Below are 21,595 nucleotides of genomic sequence, written 5' to 3'. Positions count from 1 at the left end.
CGACCACTAGAAGGGGGAACAGCGGCGGAATTTGAACTAGGGTTGACCACCAGTTGGACTGGGCTGCTTTCTGGGTCGCCACTGCCTGGGCCTAGGACAGGGATTGGGCCAAAGGTAGGAATTGAGACTGGGCTGTGTTCTGGGCCGAAGTTGACTGGGCCTAGGGCAGGGATTGGGCCAAAGGCAGGAACTGAGCTTATTTGGCTCAAATCTGGAAATGGGGGACTGCAGATTCTCAAGAAAAGCTCGAGGAGCAACCTGATGCCGAGGTTGTTGGCTACTGAGGAGGCTGTAGAGGTTGTTGGTTCCAACCCTACGGGGAAGGGACTCGCGCTTTCTTAAGTCCCATAAGCTTCTAGACATTCTGGACTCAAGCCTTTTGAAGTAGGGATAATTTCTATAGGCTTTTCTAAAACGTTTCTAGTTTATATTTGTACCACAATTGCGTGACTGGCAGATTAGAATAGATGAATATTTCTTCCTTAGAGAGCAAGACTACTCTTGCTTAGTTTAGGCTTGCTGTTTAGCGAGCGTCCCTTTAGATCTTAATGAGTTTAGAGTGGCTTAAATAGGTTATCCGGTTTGTCCCGGGTTTTCTTATGTAAGTTCTGTTAGACTCTGGCCTGTTTCTTATGGCTTTGCTATCTAATAACATCAAATCCTTTCAAAAAAAAAATGAAGAAAAAAAAATAGGTTCCCAGAAAATAATAAGATTATTAAAAGTGACTTATTTGTCATTGTTTAATTCGAAAGCAAAGCTTCGAGAAATCTTCAATAAAAAAATACAAGCAAAATTATTGTAGATAAACGACAAGAAAAATATTTTTCTGTCAGCATCTTGATTTTTGAGTTTACAAGCAAGCATGAGCCCAACCCAATGGGAACGTTCTCTTTATAATTAAGAACAAAAGGGATATATTGACCATACTTAAAAAGGGAAATCTCCTGAAGATCTCGCTTGTCTTAATTATATTAAGCTTCAATACTTAAAAAAGAAAGATGTTAGGTGGTTTCCTCTAAATAAACTAGATGTTAGGTGGTTTCGTGGTTTCCTCTAAGGTTTCCTCTAAAAAAAAAAAATAATAAATAAAGATGTTGGGTGTTTTTTGTTTTTATGAATCAATAGCCGGGACCGTATTGGTTTGGGAGACTCCAATTCTTGCTTGAGCAAACTGGTGTATCAAGAGGACCAAATAGAATCTCATTGCATTTCTTCTCCTATATATGCACCTTTGTACTTCTTCCCGGCAGATGTTTGTTTTTCAAAATCCTAAAATAATTCAGATCGACCTGTCATACTCATACCCCCATATCCATTCTCACATATCAATTTTTATACATTTGTTTCCAATTTCATATATAGTTCTACTTTTTTCTTCTTCTAATGGATGAGTGTTTAATGCCTACTTTTTATATAGCTAAAATAAAGGTATCACATATCTTGTGATAGCTACGTACTACACCCATAATCACGATATTAATATTAAAGATTAAATTCCAACCTAGCTAATATTCTCTTTCGAAAGAGCTCCATCTGCTTGAGTGAACAAGGTTCCCTTATAAAAGCCCTTACCACCGACACCAGAATTACACAAACGACCAAATCAAAATCCACCCCACCAAAAGAAAACCCATTGACACAACCATGATGTCTGAGAGGTGCCAATCCAAAAGTGTGTGTGTAATTGGGGCTGGACCCTCAGGGCTTGTTGCTGCAAGAGAGCTAAAGAAAGAAGGTCACAGTGTGGTGGTGTTGGAACAAAACCACGATGTAGGAGGTCAATGGCTGTATGATCCAAATGTGGAGGGAGAGGACCCCTTGGGAAGGAACACCACGAGTCCTCCTACTAATCATAATTCCCATCATGTAAAAGTGCACAGTAGTGTTTATACTTCTTTAAGGCTCGGATCTCCAAGAGAGATCATGGGATTCACTGATGTAATAACCTGTTTTTTTTATTCAAAACAATTTGGTGGCAAACACCTTTGTTAAAAGGTAAGGTGTACCTTGATTCAAGGCCGGTTGTTCTAATCATCATACATGTCTGCATAATTGAAAGAAGCAGACAATTCTCTCTCTCTCTCTCTCTCTCTCGCTCGACCGAAACCGAAGAACAGAGCAAAGGCTCTTCGGTCTCTCTCTACCTCCACCGGCCACCAAACGGCGTCGAACCACTTCCTTTTGCTTCGTCTCAGCCTTGCGCAGCTGCCAGAGGCAGCCTTGCACCGTGACACGGCCACCAGCGGCGGCGGGAAACTCCGCCCGGTTTGAGCTCGTTTTGGAACCAAGCTTGATATCTCAAGCTACCGGTCACCAATCCTCACCAAAATCCATCCACAAGCTTGCCTCAACTTCCTGAAGCTCCCAGAAGCAGCCTCACACGGCGGCGTGGCCCGTAGCAGTGGCTGCAAGTCAAACCCAACCAAGAACGAAACCGGAGCTATCGATCCGGATATCTCGAGCTACAGACCATCATTTCTTGTGATTCTTGAGCTGGTGAACTCAGATTGAAGTTTTGAACAACTTTCATGAAGGGATCGAAGCGAGAAATTGAAGTTTTTACGTCGGAATTCAAGCTCGCCGGATTCTGGAAATTTTCCGGCCACCGACGCTTTCGATCAAGATATCTCGAGCTGTAGAGCTTCGTTTTGAGTGATTCTTGAACCAGTGAGTTCGTCTTTAAGTTCTGAACAAGTCTCCTGAAGGAATCGAAGCGAAAGGAGGACATTTTTACGTTGATCGGAGCTTCGCCAGTTTCTGCAAATTCTCGCCGGTTTCTGGAAAAATTCCGGCCACCTCGACTGTTTTAGGTAATTTCAACCACTTCCGGTCATTTTCAGCTTACATGGTAGTTATGAAAATTGTTAAGCATGATGAGAGGAAGAAGAGCAGCCCGGCCCCGACACCATTGGCGGTGGTCGGCGGCGGCTCTGCCACTAACTCCGGCGGCCCTTTCCGGCCACCTCTGGGGATCAAAAATATGGTTTCTGTACATTTTCAGATTCTATATTTCAATACGATCATTTTGGTATATTACACGTAATTTTTGGATATCGTATGATTAAGTTATGAATTTTTAAGTTTCGATCGATTTCGATCGTTCGATTTGTGATCTGTGAAGATCAGACCGTCTGATGGAATTGTAGATTTGATATGTTGATCGTATGACTGTCCCGATGACTTTGTGTGGTCACGGACGAAGATCCGACCGTTGGATCTTCGTATAATTGAGAAATGGTGATTCGGGAGGCGATTTGTGAGAATCCATCCGTCGGATTTTTATATAAGTTAGAATCCGACCGTCAGATTCCCGTATATGTGTGCTTTTGAGTTGTTGGCTAAGTTAAGATCATTATTGGATTAGGTGATCGATGGATTTATTTGGCGGACGATTCGTGAGATTGTTAATTGAGCTGTTAAGAAGACGCAGCTGGATCAGAGGTGAGTAAACCTCACGTGGTTCATATTACGAACCGAATAAATTTAATTACTTTATTTTGTCGTAATTGTGTGAAAATATTTATGAAATAAATATTTGTTTTAAATCATATGGGCTTGATCAACTACGGTCCATAGGTAAGTAAAATGTATTTAAACTATAAAAATGAATTTCACGATTTTATTGTGTGGACTATAGTTGGTATTAGTGATTATCCCTGAGCGGATAATTACGTATATATATATTTATGTGGAATATATATATGGATGGTGTGGCATTGTGGTATGTGGATTATTGAATTGAATATTTACATATGTCGGAAACATATATGTATTGGTAGAATTGTTGTGATGCAAACAATATTTGTGAGTGAGTTCATATATTGTTTTTGGGTATGACTTTTCGGGAAACAATATGTCGTGGGAAATGGTATTTCTATTGTTTTGAAAAGTGTTTGAGGATTTGGGGAGTTGCAGGTTGTGATTTCTCCTTTTGGGTTGGGAAACATTTCAGGTCCGGTATGACCATTTTAAATGTTTTAATCTGACGACCGGTGGTCTGAGGATTTGAGAGTCACAGGTTGTGATTTCTCCGTTTGATTTGTTTTAACATTTTGGGTCCAGTGCGACTCGCTTAAATGTTTTGATCTAAGGGTCAGGTTGGCCTAAAGATCCGGGGTTTGCAGGTTGCATCCTCAGGCAATATATCGTAATTACGCCTTTGGCCCGGTTAGTGATTTCGATCAGTTAGAGCTCTAGTCTGTCTGCCAACGTGTCCAGGTTGGACCGGAATTTCATAATGATTTGTTAGGTTAACATTTCCTATGATTTTGTCACGATGTGACTTGTAAGAGTCCTTTTGGTAAAAGGTGTTGAGTTTTGGATGGATTTATTAGTGTGAGTTGATGATGTTTTTAATTAATTTCCTTGTTAATTCTTTTGTTTAAATTTCTATTCTTTTTCTCTTTTCTTCTTTTTCGGTTATATTGTTTATTATCTCTATTTATTTCCTTGATCATTTCTATGGTTCGATTTCCCGTTTATTTCTCGTTTTCATTTTATTGTTTGATTTTAATGTAATCTCCTGAACTAAATTATATGCAGGGATTACTATGACTTCTGATTTTATGCGTGTTGGTTATTTCCTGAATTAATTTTCTATGCATGATTAATGTTCTTATTAGTTTAATTGGGAAGTGCAGTGATGGATGAGACTTGTAGAAAGTTGAGAAATATTATTCCGTATTGTGGGGATAAAGACATCTTGTTAAGAGTAGAGATGAGTGATTCATTTGATTTCTTTGTGTGTGATTTCAAATGATTTGGAGTTAATGATTTTGGTGATCGATTATCGAGATTGTGGTTTTCTTTGTGGATGTTGAAATTGTTGGTTGTTACTTGAGTTAAAAGTACTGTGTTATAATAAATCAACCATTCTTTCTTTTACTCATACTGGCTGTCAAAAGCTTACCGGGTTTTGTGTTGTTGCAATCCCGGTACACTATTCAAACGGTGTAGCGGATAATCCTACAGGACTGGAGAATTCAGGAAGGTGATCGAACCGTGTAGAGTAGCTGCTTTGTAATACTCTGATTTTCAGTTGTGAGGTTTGTTATGCTCATTAGAGCTTTACAATTTACTTTGTACGAGTGAGTTGTAATAATTAACTCGAGGTCTTCGAGTTTTGAATTTGAGCGTGAGTGGCGAGGTTGTTTCTGAGAAAAAAAAATTCAGAACGTTTATTTGTTTAAGTTGTTTAATTCATGTTTCGGATTTGAATTTGTTATTCAAAATTCGGGGCGTGACAACTGACTTTCCATTTTCAGTTAAGAAGGGTAGAGACACGAGAAGGTTTCCTGGACATAGGGAACTTCTTTTGTACCTTCAAGACTTTTGTGACTGGTTTGAGTTGAGGGATTTGATTAGGTTCAACACTAGGGTGGCTTATGTGGGAATGCTGGATCATGCAGTGGGATTCCAAGATTTGAAATGGCTTGTTAAGAGTGTGGAGAAGAAGACCCAGATTGTGATGGAAGAGGTGTTTGATTCTGTTGTTGTTGCCACTGGCCATTACTCTCAGCCTAGGTTGCCTTCCATTAAAGGTACGTTAATTACTCGATGAATTTCTCTATTAACGCTAACATTTCAAATCATGTATATGTATATATATGCATGTATATTGTTTTATTTTATTTTCATTTACTCCGTGAATCCTTATGTTTAGGAATGGATTCATGGAAGAGGAAGCAAATACACAGTCACATTTACAGGGTTCCCGATCCGTTCTGTGATGAGGTAACCGGTCTGTATTGATACACACACACAGTTAATTATTCCAATATTTGTTCTTCATAATAGGCACACGCATTTGACGTTCAATGTTTCTCGTTCTTTGACAAAGTTTTTCCTTACAATTCTTTAATTTCCTCTATACTTGATGCAGGTTGTGGTGGTGGTTGGAACTTCACAAAGTGGGCATGACATATCAATGGAGCTAGTGGAAGTGGCAAAGGCAGTGTACCTCAGCGCAAGATCCTTAAACAATATCTTTGAGGGCCTAGCCAAGGTCATTTCCAAGCATGATAACTTACATCTTCGTCCACAGGTACCACACTGGTCGTATAATTCATGGTTATACTGAAAGGAATTAGAACTCTAATTAGTCCGAAACTCCGAATCAGTTTCTTATATTTCCTTACAATGTTGGGGTAATTCTTTACAATCCCATTAGTTTTTTTTTTTTTTTTGGAAAGGTACAATCCCATTAATTTTAACCATGTTAAATTGTTTGCATTGTTCATTTAAATATTACCCTAATTAATAAAACTATGTTTTAATCCAAGTCTACTTGAGATCTGTGCTGTTTTTTTTTTTAATCAAAAGAGGTCAACCCGATTTTATAATTCAGCAAGCAGTACTAAACGACACACCCCTATGGGGTCGACAATAAAGAATCGTCATTTAGGACATACAAAATCCTATTCTACAACAAATAGAACCCAGCATACCCAGAGTACACCCACCTTTAGAAAGTCCACACACCATTATTCTAATAAAAACCTAGATACTCAGAAGCAATTTGTATCTGGTCTTTGAGATCTCTCCCCACTCAAAGAAAGAAAAAAGTAGTCATAACTTCTTTCAAAAAAGAAAGAAGAGTGACTAAAATTAAAATACAAAATAAAATAGAAAAAGCCCAAAACAGCCTAGACCAGCCTAAGCCCAATGCCAGAATTGGAGCCCAAACTTTCAACCCTCCTGAAACCCTAGCGGTTGATGATGACACCCCGCTACCGCCGCCAACGTCTACTGCGCAACACGGACGCGTCAATGTAGTCTTCCCTGCCATGCCGGACGTTTTCCATCCAGCCTGATTTCGAGCAGAGAAGCTTCCTCGCCAAACCACGAAGTCGAACGAGCTCTACCAACATAGATGAGCCGCCTCTGTGTCAGCAGCAGTTCCTCGACCCAAGGCCAATCCCGATCCCGCACAACCACCAGCCGCACCTAAAGCAGCACAACAGATCGTCGAATTGGATTATAGCCATCAATCCAGATCCGATTAGCCAGACTTTGATTTCCATCAATGACAGTAAAACGTCTTCTTAACCAAGGAAAGAGCTAGACGAATAGAGATGTCATTGTTGCTATCTAGACCTGTAAATGGACTGGATTTGGAGCAGATCGACCTAACTCCAAATCCGTTTACTAATAAAAAAATTCAACCAGAACCCGCTCTGTTAACCCAACGGATCATTGATAGCTCGATCTAAATCTGTATCCGCCGGATTAACGGATACCCGATCAGCTAATCCGATCCGTTTATAATTTTAAATATTTTTAAATTTTAAATAGTAATATTGAATTTATATCATGATACCTCATAAATATTAATAGAATATTCAAACAACATGAAGACCATCACCAAAAGTAGAATTGCATTATCAAAATATTCCCTACACCCTTGTGTATGAGATTAATTGTGCTTCTACAACCTTCTTAGCTTTTTGGTAAACTAAACAAAGCCTTTATCAATAATGCTTCTTAGGTGATGGACTGATAATGGACTCTGTTTACAAAGACCCTCCCTTAGGTTTTTGCAAAAAAATTGTATTAAGAAATTCTTAATATTTTATATTTTTCAAAAAATAATAATGTATTAATGAAAAATAATCTTTTATTATTATGAAAACGGACCGGATCATTAACGGATCAGATCGACCTAAATCCGTATTTGATCCGTTAAATAAACGGGTTAACGGATTCGGATCATTAACGGATCAACGGATCAAAATTTTCAATCCAAACCCGTCCAATAGCCACAGATCCAGCGGGTCCGGATCAAAATCCAGTCCATTTACAGGTCTACCCGAAGAGGGAAGCCAGCGATGAGGTTTGTCGCCACAGCTTGCCCAAGGAAGAGGACGGTGATAATTCTCTCTTGGAGAAGAGAGAGTCCGAGACAGAGCCATCCAAATTTACAAGATGATGGATTTTAGATCTGTGCTGTTAGCAAGGGTTTAAATTTCTTTAAAATTACGGCAACTTTCAGTGAAATTTTTGTAATTTTGACCTTAATTGAATGATATGCACTCTTTAATGAAAAAAAAAAAAAAAGAGTGACATTCAAAATAACATTGCAAACATTTTTTAAGTACCAATATTTACCGATATTTCAATTCAAAATCAATATCTTCTAAATTGTCATAAATCTAGAACATCGATATTTTTATATAAATTTCAAACCTTAGATGTTGGGGACTTTTAACAGCTACAATTCATATATGCAGATAGAGTCCCTCCAAGAAGATGGAAAGGTATTGTTTGTGGATGGTTCTTGGGTCATTGTAGACACTATCATCTATTGCACAGGGTAAAGTTTCTATCAAATTTTCATCCCCAATAGTATGCACTGTTTCTGTTTCGCAGACAATATATAATATATATTCAATGATTGATTGAGGACCAAGATATCAATGGCTCAATGCCAAACTGATTAAAGTTACCAACTTGACCAATTGACGGGGAGATTTTCTATGAGTCGTTACATTCCTAATTGTTCCAAGTGGGCTATGACTTGTGTATGTACTTTTGTGCAGGTATTCATACACATTCCCTTTTCTTGACACAAAAGGAATAGTAGCTATTGATGAGGACAGGGTGGGTCCTTTGTTCGAGCACACCTTCCCTCCCTCACTTGCTCCCTCTTTATCTTTTATTGGCATTCCTAATAAGGTACTAAAATTCACTCTTATTTGTCGTCTCTTTTTCCTTTGGCTCCAACATATAGCGTAAACTATACCAGTAGTATCTGGGGTCATTGAATTGTAAATTGTTTACGGTCCTGCACCAATTAATAAGCTAATTCGACAATTCCGAACTCCAGAATTTGAATATTTTGGAACACCGACATATAGATATAGCTTTCATGTTCATCATCTGTTCCATCCAGATCATAGGGTTCCCTTTCTTTGAGTCACAAGCAAGATGGATAGCTCAACTGCTCTCGGGGAAAAGAAAATTGCCATCAAGGGATGCAATGATGCAGTCCATTAAGGACTTCTACCACTCGAGGGATGTTGCTAGCATCCCAAAGTACCAAACTCATGATATTGCAGAATTCGAGGTAAAAATGTCTGTTACCCCAGGCAACAAAATTATTTATACCATATTTGTTGACACTTTTATCGTGCATTTATAACCAAATACTGGTGATCTTCTCACTGCAATTGACAGAGCTTGCATTCTATGCTATCTATATAGTGAGTCTAATTTGTTTGCTCGATCGTCATGGCAGTATTGTGACAAATATGGAGATTATTCTGGGTTCCCACATTTGGAGGAATGGAGGAAAAAGCTTTTCCTTTTTTCCATAACAAATTATTACACCAACTTAGAAACATATAGAGATTCGTTGGATGATCATGACTTCCTTAAAGAGGCTCTTCAAAGTCCACATTTCACTCGACAAGAACAAGACACTCAAGATTTTCCTATGTAAAAGTCTATAAATTATTATTGTTAATTTGAATATATTGCATGCATGTATTTGTTATTTTGTTGAAACAGAGAATTTATCTCTTTTTCACGATTATAACAGTAATGAAGGAAGAAAAAACCCTCTCAACAATCTGTTTTTGTCCTAAGAACTTCAATTTGCTTATTAGGTCATGGGGTAAGACCATTTTTTTTTTTTGGAGCAAGTAGACTCCCTTATGTATTAGGGGCCGTGACCACTTACCCAATTTCAGCATGAACATTGCCCACTTACTCCACTAAGAGTTTTTTAACCCCCTTTAGTCCTTTACCCAATTCAATATTAAATGACAATTTAATCCTTCAATTTATTAAAAAATTACAGCTTCACTCTCTCTCCTCTATCTCTCTGCAGACCGATCTCTCTCTCTCTCCCCTCCCCCTCCACGTCTCTCTCTCTCTCTCTCTCTCTCTCTCTCTCTCTCTCTCTCTCTCTCTCTCTCTCTCTCTCTCTCTCTCTCTCTCTCTCTCTCATCTCTTTCCGGCGATCGAGGAACATCCCCATCGAGCAACTCACACTCACCATTCCGGTCACCGACGATGCTGAGGCTGAGTGACTGTGCGAGAGTGAAATCGAAGACGACGAGGAGCTTTTCCCTTGGGTCTTTCCTTTCCCAGGCTTCCTTCGTCGGAGGGCAATGTCAGAACTGGAGAATCCGGTAGCAAATATGACTCGCCGACGCCGCCGATGACTAGGTCCTCGTCAACGAACTTGCAAAGCGCGTCGCCGATTTGCTTGAGCGACTGGAAATAAGTTAGATGGGCTGCGTCCAAGGCGTAGCGGGTATCCGACGCCGTTTTGATGTCGTCTACTTTGGAGCCACCACAGTCCATATCATCAAACACGATTTTCTCGTTGATGTGGCTTTTTTTTTCATTATGGTTTTTTTTTTTTTTTTTTTGGTATCCTGAGATTGCAATGTAACTGTGGGGTTTGTTTGATGGTCTACTGGGGGGCAGTAGACACATTATTGGCCCCCAGTAGACTATGATACGAGGGACAGGGATCACTATAGTGTGGTGTTTTGATAAGTTACCAGTAGTCAAATTATCTGTGAATCCTACAAAATGGTGCTTTTTTGGTGGTCTATTGGGAGGCAGTAGAGACATTGGACTTTGTATTGAGGGGCAATAATATGATTATTGGGAGGCACTAATATGATTATTGGGAGCCAATAATATGATTATAAATTGATCAATTGTGCCTGTAGTGTATTCATTTTGGTTTTGGGAGTTCATACAATTCACTGGACGGCAACAACACGATTATTGGAGGCAATAATATGATATTTGGGAGGCAATAATATGTTTTTTGGGGGGCAATAATATGATTACTGGGAGGCAATAATATGGTTACTGGGTATTATTAGGGACCGGTCGCCGGATTCCTGTCCTCGGTCGCCGGATTCCGGTCACCGGAGTCCGAGGCCGACCACTAGTCACCGGAGTCGGCGGTCGGCCGCTGGTCACCGAAGTCCGGCAAGGTGGAGGATGATTTCTCCCTCTAAGTGAGAAAGAAGGAGAGGGCAAAAAAGTCCCAAAAATAAATAAAAAGAAATAAAAAAGAATTAATTGGGTAAAGGGGAAATAATCCCTTAGAGTGTTTTGGGTAAATGGGGTTTTTAAACTCTTGGTGGAGCAAGTGGGCAATTTTTAAGCTGAAATTGGGTAAATGATCATTTCCCCTATGTATTAATGTAGCTGTGTTTTAAAAATAAATCCTTCAACAAAATTATTGATAATTAAGTTTGATTGAAGAAATTAACAGAACTCTTTACTAGTCTTACTATATATCATTTTGCCAAAAACAGTTCAAAGATGAATACATCATTCTGCATATATATGAGGGACTCGATGCATGAATTTCATGGCTTCCTTTATATGAGTTCTATCCACCCAAACATATATACCCACCCACACGTATGAACTCTGTTTGGAGGGCATGTACAAAAACCAACCTAATGATTCACACACAAACCTCACCCAAAAGAGCTAGCATTAAAAACAGACTATGTCATTCGTTTCCTTATACTACCTGACCATCGCATCCTTTTTGTGGCCATCACTTCTATAGCAGCAGCATTCTTCCACCTTTCCTCTGGTAGCTGCAATGTCATGGCCCCAAAGTTGTCCATTCCATCAGGTAGAACCTAGTCCTCATGATCGCCGCATCGGAGACTGCCTAAAACTGAAGAAGCTAAACCAGCGAAACCACTTTAGGGAACTAGATGAAGATTCATTTGGCTTGTATGTGGTCCTTTCAAACAAGCTATAGTATGAAACGAAGATGATGAGATGGGAAGCTAACAGAAGGTGTCTCGGTTTGTTCATCAGATTCTGTTGGTGGAGAACACACCATAATTATGTTCGAGAGCTTCCTGTACTGACAATGGAAACTGAGGTGTCAATTGTAGGAAAATTTAGAAAGGATTGTTGTGATAATTGTCTTTAGACTATTGATCACAATAGTATGGTGTCTGTAGTTTAGACACAATGCAACAAGCTAGGGAAACTCAAATCTCTGAATAAATGACAATGGATTGGATTGGAGTTCTTTTTATAGTTTTGCATCTTGAGTGAATAGATATAAGTATATAACTATTTATTAGTTTTACCTCTTCACTATATTATCAGCACATATGTACTCTTAACTATCCTTCTTGATTTATTTTGGATATCCATTATGAGTATCATATACCTGATTACTCTGGATTTTTCAACCAGCAGAGTGCATCAAATGTCACTTTTAGGCGTCCCTAAAACACTACAATGATACTTACTAGAATGTTTAATCACATCTAGATGATTTTAATCCTATTAAATTTTTAAAGATTTAGTCCTTTGTTCTAAAACTCATGAACAACCTCACATAAGCTAGAAATTGAAGCTTCAAAGGAAGAAAATGAAACCCTAACTTGTGGTAGAAGCCGAAGCACAGAGAGAAAATAGAAGCAACTTGGAATTGAAAATTGATAGTTTTTACAAAATGATTCTCAACAACGAAAAGGAAATACAAGGTAGCTATTTATACTAATTCAGAAAGTAAGATTAACACACTAATTAAGTTGATCAACAGTGCTAATTAAGCTGGATTCTTCTGGACTATCAATAGGATTATGCCATGTGTAGACCATGGTGCTGTCAGGATTCGCTCTTCATGCAACAGATCAGTATGATGTTGCAGTCCTGATCCCCTGGTCAGCTACTGACCAGGGATGATTTGGTCACTGACCGTCCGATTGAGATCGGACGGTTGACAACTCTCATCTAAGATCTCATCACTTAGCTGTCAACGGTCCGATCTCAATCGAACGGTCATTGACCAAATCATCCCTGGTCAGTAGCTGACCAGGGGAACGGGATCGATGATGTTGAGTCATGCTCAGTGTGTGAAGTGGAGTGAGTACCAGCTGTGAAACAGTTAAACTCACGTGTGATTAAGTTGATGAAGTCACTGATACATAGGGCTTGAATTTGAATCACTTGTGGAGGCTTGACTAGTTTGACTGAGAACCTTGACTTGAGCTGACTTCGTATTGCTTTCAGTAAGCTTTGCATCATTAGTCACAGCAACATTACTAGCGATGCTATCACCAAAATCATTCTTTTTACCTTTACTCTTGGCCACATCACAAGTATTACCACCAAACAGCATTAACATCAGCTTTAGAGTTTGTCATCATCTTAACATCCCCCCTCAAACTAGTGCTTGGGCGTCCAAGGACTAGGTTGCAACAAAGATAGGTAAACTGAGCAGTGCTAAACCCTTCAGTGAAATGTCTGGAAATTGATCCATAGAAGGTACAAACTGCAATGCAAGCTCTACTCTCACAACTTTTTCCCTGGTGAAGCATCAGTCTCAACATGTTTACATCTGCACTTGTGAATAGGATTGGATGCTAGAACCAAAGCTAACACATTGTCACAATGAAGTACAGGAGCAGCAGGTAATTCAATCTCAATAGCCTGCAAGAGATGTCTAATCCAGAAGATTTCTAAAGCAGTATCAGCCATTGCTCGATACTCAGCTTCAGTTGAGGACCTAGATACAGAATGTTGCTTTTTGGAGTACAAAGAGATCGGACAGTTGCCAAGACATATCACAAATCCAGTGGTTGACCTCCTGTCATTGGGATCACCAGCCCAATCAGCATCAGAAAAAGCTCTTAATTCAAGTGGAGTAGATCTATATGAGAGACCAAAGTGTGAGGTACCAAGAAGATATCTGAGAATTCGTTTAACAACAGCATAATGTGCATCAGTAGGACTTTGCATGAATTGACAAACTGTGCTAATACTGTAGGCCAGATCAGGTCGAGTAAAAGTCAAATATTGGAGACAGCCAACAAGGCTCCTGTAATGAGTAACATATGCATATCTAGGGCCATCATCTTTGAGTAGTTTAGCATAGGGCAGACATGGTGTAGAACAACTCTTGCTGCCAATCATACCAGCTTTATTGAGAACTTCATTGGCATATTTTGACTGAGACACAAATAAACCACCAGATGATAGATATTCAATCTGTAAACCAAGAAAATAATGCAGAGGCCCCAAATCTTTCATTTCAAACTCAAGTTGAAGAGCAAGATTCACAAGATGAATGTGTTCTTCATTATTACTACTTGAGATAATATCATCAACATATAGAAGCAAATAGACTATGCCAGTAATAGATGACTTAATGAACAAGGAAGGATCAACATGACACCCTTTAAACCCCAAAGATGGAAGAAAGGAAGTCAACCACTCATTCCAGGCTCGAGGTGCTTGTTTAAGGCCATACAAAGATTTAACAAGCTTGCAAACATAACTGGGATGCACATCATCTTCAAAGCCCTGAGGTTGTGTCATATACACTTCTTCTTTAAACACTCCATGTAGAAAGACATTCTTTACATCCATTTGATGAAGTTTCCACTGAAACTGAGCTGCAAGAGCAAGGAACATCCTTACCGTAGTGTGTCTCACAACTGGATTGAAAGTTTCATCATAGTCCACTCCTTCTTCTTGGCGAAACCCTCTTGCAACTAACCTAGCTTTGTGCCTTGCAATAGTACCATCAGCATTCTTCTTGATTTTGAAAATCCATTTACAACTCACCAAACTCTTGTTAGGTTGAGGTGGTACTAAAAACCAGGTACCCTGATGTGTAAGAGCATCAAATTCTTCTTGCATAGCTTGCTTCCATTCTGATACCTACATAGCTTGTTTATAGGTGTGTGGTTCTTCATCTGCAGAAACCTTAATGACAGTGTTAGCTGCATAGAACACCTTTTTCTTATAAGTTCTATCCTTACTTCTGGTAATCATTGTGTGATTATTGACAGTTAGATTCGAAGGAGGAATAAAAGTGGACATTATGTCACAAGAATCAATACAAGGAGGACCTATATCAATCTGAATATCAGAAATAGGTATATAAGGCTCATCAACATATGTGATCTCAGGTGAGTGATGACTAGGCAATTCATTTGCAATATCAAGACCAGAATTGTCAATAATCAAAGGTTGATCCAAAGCATCAATTGGGCTAGATTGAGAACTTGTAATGGCATCAGTATTATCACATGGAGGCATACCAGCTTCTGAGTTGCTTGAGACTGGTGTTGGTGCAGGCTCCTAGACAAGGTGAGGCACTGGAAGAGGTGTGTGTGAGTCATTACTGCAAGGAAATGGCAGGCTGCATGGTTGTGACAGTGACTCAGTACAGGAACCTAAAGCTTGATCTGCTGAACTTGTAGTCTTTTGATAGTAAAACTGGGACTCATCAAATATCACATTCCTAGAGATTATGGTTTTTCTAGACACAGGATTGAAACAAATGAACCTTTTGTACCCTAATGCAAACCCCAAGAACACACAAGGTGCAGTTTTGGACTGAAGCTTATTGGAATTGTACTGTCTTAAGAGAGGGTAACATATGCAACCAAAAATTCTGATATGATCAATAGCTGGAATCTTATGAAACAGTAGCTCATAAGGTGATTTCATGGAAACAGTTGTACATGGCATTCTGTTAATTAAGTATACAGCTATTCACTACTACAAAAAACACATTTTAGGACACTGGAACAGAGTCCTCTAATACATTTAAGGACTCTCTGAAAAAGAGTCCTCTATCCAGCAGTCATTGTAAGTCATATACAAGGACACTGGAAAAGAGTCCTCTTTTCCCTACTAGGACACTTAAACTGTGTCCTTAAAAGCAAAAAATCAGTGTCCTTGTATCTATAAGAGGACACTTGAATTGTGTCCTTATATCATCAAAAACAGTGTCCTTGTAACTATAAGAGGACACTTTATTTGTGTCCTTATATTATCAAAAACAGTGTCCTTATATGTATAAGAGGACACTTGAGTAGTGTCCTTACATCCGAAAATAAATGTCCTTAAATACAATAGAGGACGCATAAACTGTGTCCTTAAAACTAAAAAATTGTAAAAAAAAAATATATTAAAAGTATGATATATACTCCAATTCAAGTCCATATCACAATACATATGACTTTGCCAACCAAAACGATCTTCAAACTAGCAATATTCAGTTCAATACAATCTCAAATCTTCCTGCTATACTCGATTAGAAATGAGGATAATTCAAGATATTGAGTATTTGGGATAGACTACACTAGCATTCTAATTGTTTACAGTATATTTGATTTCTTGACAGTGAAGGGTTCAGATAGAAAAACCATGTTGTGCTGCTTGGATTGGCTGTAGATGTTATCACTTGATGAACTTTTAGAACAGTGTTTGTAAGTGAATGCCTTCAGAATAAACATAGAGTCAAAGCTGTGCTTTTGCAAGTACCTACAGCAGAATATAAAAAAATGAACATAGTAAGGTTGAATAAAGAAACAAAATTACACAAACAGAAACATTTCTAAGCCTGAGCAAGTGATAGGATTTCTATGAACAAAAATATACTTGAACACAGAGAAAAACAATCCTGAGCTGGTTGAATATAAAAACCATAGTAAGGTTGAATAAAGAAACAACATTACACAAACAAAAACTTTTCTGAGTCTGAGCAAGATGGCCATTATATTCGAAAAGCTTTCTCAGATGCATCTTACAACATTCCTGAAATATATCTAGAAAAGATTTAATGTTTTGTTAATATAATGATCATGTTGAGCATATTTTCTACGCTTTTAGAATATATACATCAAACTGCAAACGTGATAGTTAATTAGTATGAGTATGCACCTAGTTTACGTAATTAAGTTGTTTAAATGCTGATAAGAAAGAAGCATAAACAACTACGATTCTAGAGAGAATGGTTGCAAGAATGAATCAAATAGTACCTACTCTGCTTGATAGTGACAAAAAATAAAAACAAATGTTGAATGGGAAAACAAAAATTCAGAGTCAGATAATCACCTTAGAGAGAGTGGTTGCTTATGCGGGACCATAGTCTGTATTCTAGAAGAGGCATCAAGATATTGCTGCTCTTCATACATCCACACAATCAATTATCTTTCCTCATTATCTATAGATGCCAATAGTTAACAAAACATAAAATCCATACTCACTTGTTTTCAACCTCTTTGACTTGGCATGACCACATTCAGATTTTCTCTCATTAACCTTCTCAGCAGCAGCTCTAAGAACCATTTTATTCCTTTTTTCGGATTCTTAGCTGCCATCTCTGCATTCACACATATAATTCAATTAAAATTCTACACCATCATACCCACAGACAATCATTTATTGATAACCCTGATCACAGCCACACCATCTTTACATACCTAAACTGAATAAAATGAAAAGGTTCTTCAGATCAGGCTTGTTATCATAGGGTAGAAAGTTCTAAAAGCTACCAATAAACATTACTACAAAAGCTACTAGTATCACTCTATTTTATTAAACTTTCAAAAAGTACTGACAAAGTCTTTGAAAGGACAGATTACTTCTAAACGTTTCACTTAATGATTTCTATTGTTGTATAACATACAATTGACATTTCCAAAAAATGAACTCAGCAAAAGAAAGTTGAATTAGGGCTGAAAGAAAACTTTGTTCTAACTGCAGTTAGTACATTCAAATGAATCCCCAAATCATAAAGAAATTGTTTATCACGTAGCTAAGAAGTTTCTAAGAAGAAAGAAAACTGAGATTCAATGGTCATGTTGATCACTATAAACTATTAATGTCCTAAAGGAAAATCTGGAGGATGGGAAAGAAAAACTTACTGGAACCCAAAAGTAGAAGGCGAGCCAAATGCATTCTACAAGGTCCAAAACAGTAATGTTAGTAATGTATTTAAGTTTGGTTCAACTGTAGGGCTCAACATTTATCAGTAAGAATTTTGGGTGTGATTTAGTCAAACACTCCTTAAGGATAAACTTTAAAAGACAAATACTTCAGCTGCATCTATTCGAAGTAGGCTGAACATGGTGATGCAGATGCAAATTCATTAGCTTAAAGCAATGAGTAGCACAGGATTAAAAGTGATCATGATCTCCAAAGTTCAATCACATGCGAAGAACAAGACCAGGAACCTTCTAATCACAACCACCCTTATCTTTAAAACAGCGATCATTTATGGATGGGATGTGCACAAGTTGTAGCATTCTCAAACAAAACAAGAACAGAAAAGAGATAAACAAAGGAAAAACCTATCTAATCTAAGCTTTTTGGCAAGCTATTAGCATGCATGCATACAGAAGTAGGACGCAAACTGTAAGACTGAACCTTTGATCTAAGCATGCTTTACATATTTCAAGCTTCATGTTATTACTTTGTATTCGCCTTATGGCTTTTTGCTCATTTGGCTTTATGCCATCTGTTTTTGGTTGAGGGGTTTTGGTTCATGTCCCTGCCTCTTTGTTTGTTCTTGATCATGGTATTCAAATTCCAATCCTATGTGAATGATTTTAGTCAATAATGGCGACAAACAGAGAAAAAAACATTAAAAGTTCTCAGTTTCTTACCACATAGCCTCGAGAAATTCCAAGTTGGGCAAGAGCAGAAGCAAGTCTGGTGCATCATTCAAGTGTCTGTCTCCAAGTGTAGACGATGTCTCCATACATAATAGAGGGTCTGTCTCTGTAGACTATGGCTGAGCGCTCCAGGAAGCTGATCGGAGAAAGAGGAACATAGTTGGTGGAGCACCTAATCGCACCCTCCATCAATTTCACAATCAGGCAGATCCACAAACTAAATATAACTTTTTATCTGAGAATTTGGTCTTTTAGTAATCTGGACTTGTATAATGATCAATCATGCAAAGTATACAACTCTTCGTGTTGAGATTAGCTACAATAGCCGCACAAAGAGCAACCTCTGGAAACAAAACTAGCAAAGCAATAAGATGAGTATTGGACTGATATACAAAACTTGAAGGTAGGTGCAATGGAAAGAAAACAACAAAGAATGTTCACTCTGTAATATGTCAAAAAAATCTGTAAATTTTTCAATTCATAGACTGCTTTGGACATTGGAATTGTCAAATTGTAAATACCAACTATCTCCATCACCATCAATATATACGCGGGACAAGAGGAAGCCCCACATATCCCAATTAACCATTCAACACTAGCAAAACATAAAACTAAAGAACTTATCTATTGATGCTGAAGTTTCACGTCAGCTTTCATGTTGCTAAAGACATGAAAACCATTATTAAACAAAATGGAAGGTGAAGCAGCGCGCACTTCATTTTTATAATGAATCCAAGTATTGTTTCTTTCTCAAAGGAAATGGCTCCAAAATCAGAGTAACCCACATGTTTAATTGAGGACTCAAATTTAAGAAAATAAAGATCACCTACATTTTTCATCATAAACTAAACATAAACAAAATGGGGATGAAAGTATTCAGAAATGAAGAACTAAAAAGAGATAAGCTACCTGACTTGGTTCTGGGTCTCCACGCCCTTCACTCCCAGCCTTCTCAGCACTGCAACACAGAACGGAGAGTTTCAATAAACATTTAGAGCAAAACCCAAAAGACATATATATGGTCAGAGAGTAATAAGAAAGGCATGCCTGCTAAGTGTTCGTTCTTCCCCACTACAAAAAATCAAAATCCGAAATACACCCACAAATCACAGATCTGAAACTGATCAAAAGAAACCAACTTTAAGCTCAAAGACTCGAGTTGGAATCATGGGTCCAATCCAGATCTCACAAAAGTTACAATCTTGATGAATTTCAACACTCACCTTGATCGTATCGATGGGTTGGATGACGCAGGTAGCGAGCATACCAAAGGCTCCACCATTGATGAAGGGCCTTGGCAGAGGTTCCTAATCGCATGCGCGACGCACAACTCGTCGTTCACGTCAATGGCATTGTGGAGGGGGTCGGAGGCGTCTAGGGACAGCGGCTTGGTTGGAGGTTTGGGGAGAGACAACGGGAAGAGCATATAGGAGAAAGCCACCATCACATTATGATTTGCATAGAGCATATAGATATGGCAAAAAGAAAAGGGTATAGACAGATCGGGAAGAAGAGAGAGTTACCCATCTGTGGTGAGATCTGTTTCGCTCAGAGCTCCAATGTGTTCAACGAGGAAGAGATGCACAGAGAGAGCGAGGGGTCAACTGAAAAATAGAGGCCAAAAGTGCCAATATGTGTTGGAAAAAAAAGGTGGGAAGTTCAACTTTTGACAAAAAAAATTAGGCGGGACGAGCAAACTATTGCTCCTGTTTTTTTTAACTCGTCCTCTTAACTCTTAAGCTTATTAGGACTCAGTGAAAAAAAGGTGTCCTTATATGTGGTTTTTGTAGTAGTGATTGCACATGCATGATACCAAAAACTAAATGGCAAATGAGCATTATGAAGCAAGGTCACATCAGTTTCAACAATGTGTCTATTTTCTCTCTCTGCTAACCCATTCTGTTGTGGAGTGTAAGGACATGAAAGTTGATGTAAAATGTCATTCTTAGACAAGAATTCTTTAAAATAATTATTGGTAAATTCCCCTCCCCCATCTGTTTGGAAAGTCTTAATGGAAGCTGAGTACTGATTATGAATGAAAGCACAGAAAGCTTGAAATAGTGGAAAGGCTTCCTTTTCATTTCTTAATGGAAAAATCCATGTGTACCTTGTACATTCATCAATAAGGGTAAAATAATACTTGTACCTTCAAAGGACACAGTAGGGGAAGGCCCCCATAGATCAGAATGTATGACTTCAAATGGAATACTATATTACCCAGTTGACACAGGAAAAGGTAACCTAGATGACTTTCCAACTAAACAAGACTCACAAACAAACTTACATTGGTCTGAAGACAGTACAATTTTATACTTTGACAGCATATACTAGACACTATCACATTAGATGGATGGCCAAGTCTTTTGTGCCACAAGGAGTGGGAAACTTTATTGCCAAGGAAAGCAGCATTTGGAAGATCCGCCGAGGTTGAAGCAGGAACAGTTGATTCTGGAAGAAATTATTTTGCAACTTTGACTGGAATTGGATAGAGTCCTTTGTCACACACCCCTTCATATAAAATTTGGCCTGTCACCTTGTCTTGTATCAGAAATTCAAAAGCATCAAAAATCATCCTCATATGATTATCCTTACATAGATTATACACAGATAATAGATTGGCTGCAAGCTCAAGAACATATAAAATATTCTGTAATGCAAGAATACTGTCTTTTGTAAGAATTGTACTAGAGCCCCTTTTGTCTACAGGAAGACAGTCACCATTACCAAACTTTACAGAATCACTGGAGTTGTAGGATGTCACATTCTGAAGATTTTGAATGTCTGAGGTCATATGATTTGTAGCACCCGAGTCCACAAGCCACACTTCATTGTTTGTGTTCTTTTCTGCACAAGCCATCATGGCTGAGTTTCCATTCTATTGACTTTGGTTTGCATTTCTGTATCTGCAAGTTTTTGCAATATGTCCAAGTTTCTTGCAGATTGGACATTCAACTGTGGAACTTGTTGCATAACCTTACTGATTGTTTCTTTGATGACATCTGTATGCACCATGACCAGGTTTGTCACAGATTTGACAAACAATGGAATTAGTATAGCCTTGATTGCCATTGAACTTTGGCTTGAAATTTTTATTGGTGTAGTTTCTATTTCCATTGCCAGAGTTCCTTGCATTGTTGTTTGGAAACTGAGGATAAGAATCATTATCCTAAGA

General features: G+C 38.4%; 1 protein-coding gene and 2 long non-coding RNA genes across 5 annotated transcripts; 2 read left to right on the top strand and 1 right to left on the bottom strand.

Annotated features, from left to right (window-relative positions):
- The first annotated feature begins 1,645 nt into the window (after positions 1-1,645).
- Positions 1,646-9,440, top strand: LOC133737589 (flavin-containing monooxygenase FMO GS-OX-like 9). The gene is made up of 8 exons (XM_062165117.1): positions 1,646-1,933; positions 5,247-5,541; positions 5,664-5,734; positions 5,883-6,044; positions 8,230-8,312; positions 8,539-8,674; positions 8,892-9,065; positions 9,237-9,440. Exons 1-8 carry the CDS (start codon positions 1,646-1,648, stop codon positions 9,438-9,440), a joined length of 1,413 nt encoding a protein of 470 aa, XP_062021101.1.
- LOC133740825 (uncharacterized) lies at positions 2,099-5,203 on the top strand. The gene is made up of 3 exons (XR_009861448.1): positions 2,099-2,811; positions 3,366-3,442; positions 4,958-5,203. It is a non-coding gene; the product is annotated as an uncharacterized LOC133740825 (long non-coding RNA).
- A 6,474-nt stretch (positions 9,441-15,914) lies between the features above and the next one.
- On the bottom strand, positions 15,915-20,328 carry LOC133740058 (uncharacterized). 3 transcript variants are annotated; one of them, XR_009861000.1, is made up of 7 exons: positions 19,647-20,328; positions 19,333-19,381; positions 18,415-18,778; positions 17,674-17,708; positions 17,014-17,129; positions 16,862-16,931; positions 15,915-16,288 (listed from the first exon to the last, which is right to left on the bottom strand). It is a non-coding gene; the product is annotated as an uncharacterized LOC133740058 (long non-coding RNA). The 3 variants fall into 3 exon arrangements; XR_009860998.1 differs by having other exon boundaries at positions 16,862-16,926; positions 19,647-20,323; XR_009860999.1 differs by having other exon boundaries at positions 16,862-16,926; positions 18,415-18,766; positions 19,647-20,322.
- Between the last annotated feature and the right edge of the window lie 1,267 nt (positions 20,329-21,595).

Source organism: Rosa rugosa, chromosome 3, assembly GCF_958449725.1.
Source record: "Rosa rugosa chromosome 3, drRosRugo1.1, whole genome shotgun sequence".
Lineage (NCBI taxonomy): Eukaryota > Viridiplantae > Streptophyta > Magnoliopsida > Rosales > Rosaceae > Rosa > Rosa rugosa.
This window is presented reverse-complemented; position numbering and strand designations above follow the sequence as displayed.

Excerpts from the sequence above, each read along its gene's own strand:
- LOC133737589 (XM_062165117.1), top strand. The coding sequence starts at position 1,646 with ATGATGTCTGAGAGGTGCCAATCCAAAAGTGTGTGTGTAATTGGGGCT. Across the intron at positions 5,542-5,663 it reads TAGGTTGCCTTCCATTAAAG|GAATGGATTCATGGAAGAGG; the intron begins GTACGTTAATTA and ends CCTTATGTTTAG. Across the intron at positions 8,313-8,538 it reads ACTATCATCTATTGCACAGG|GTATTCATACACATTCCCTT; the intron begins GTAAAGTTTCTA and ends ACTTTTGTGCAG.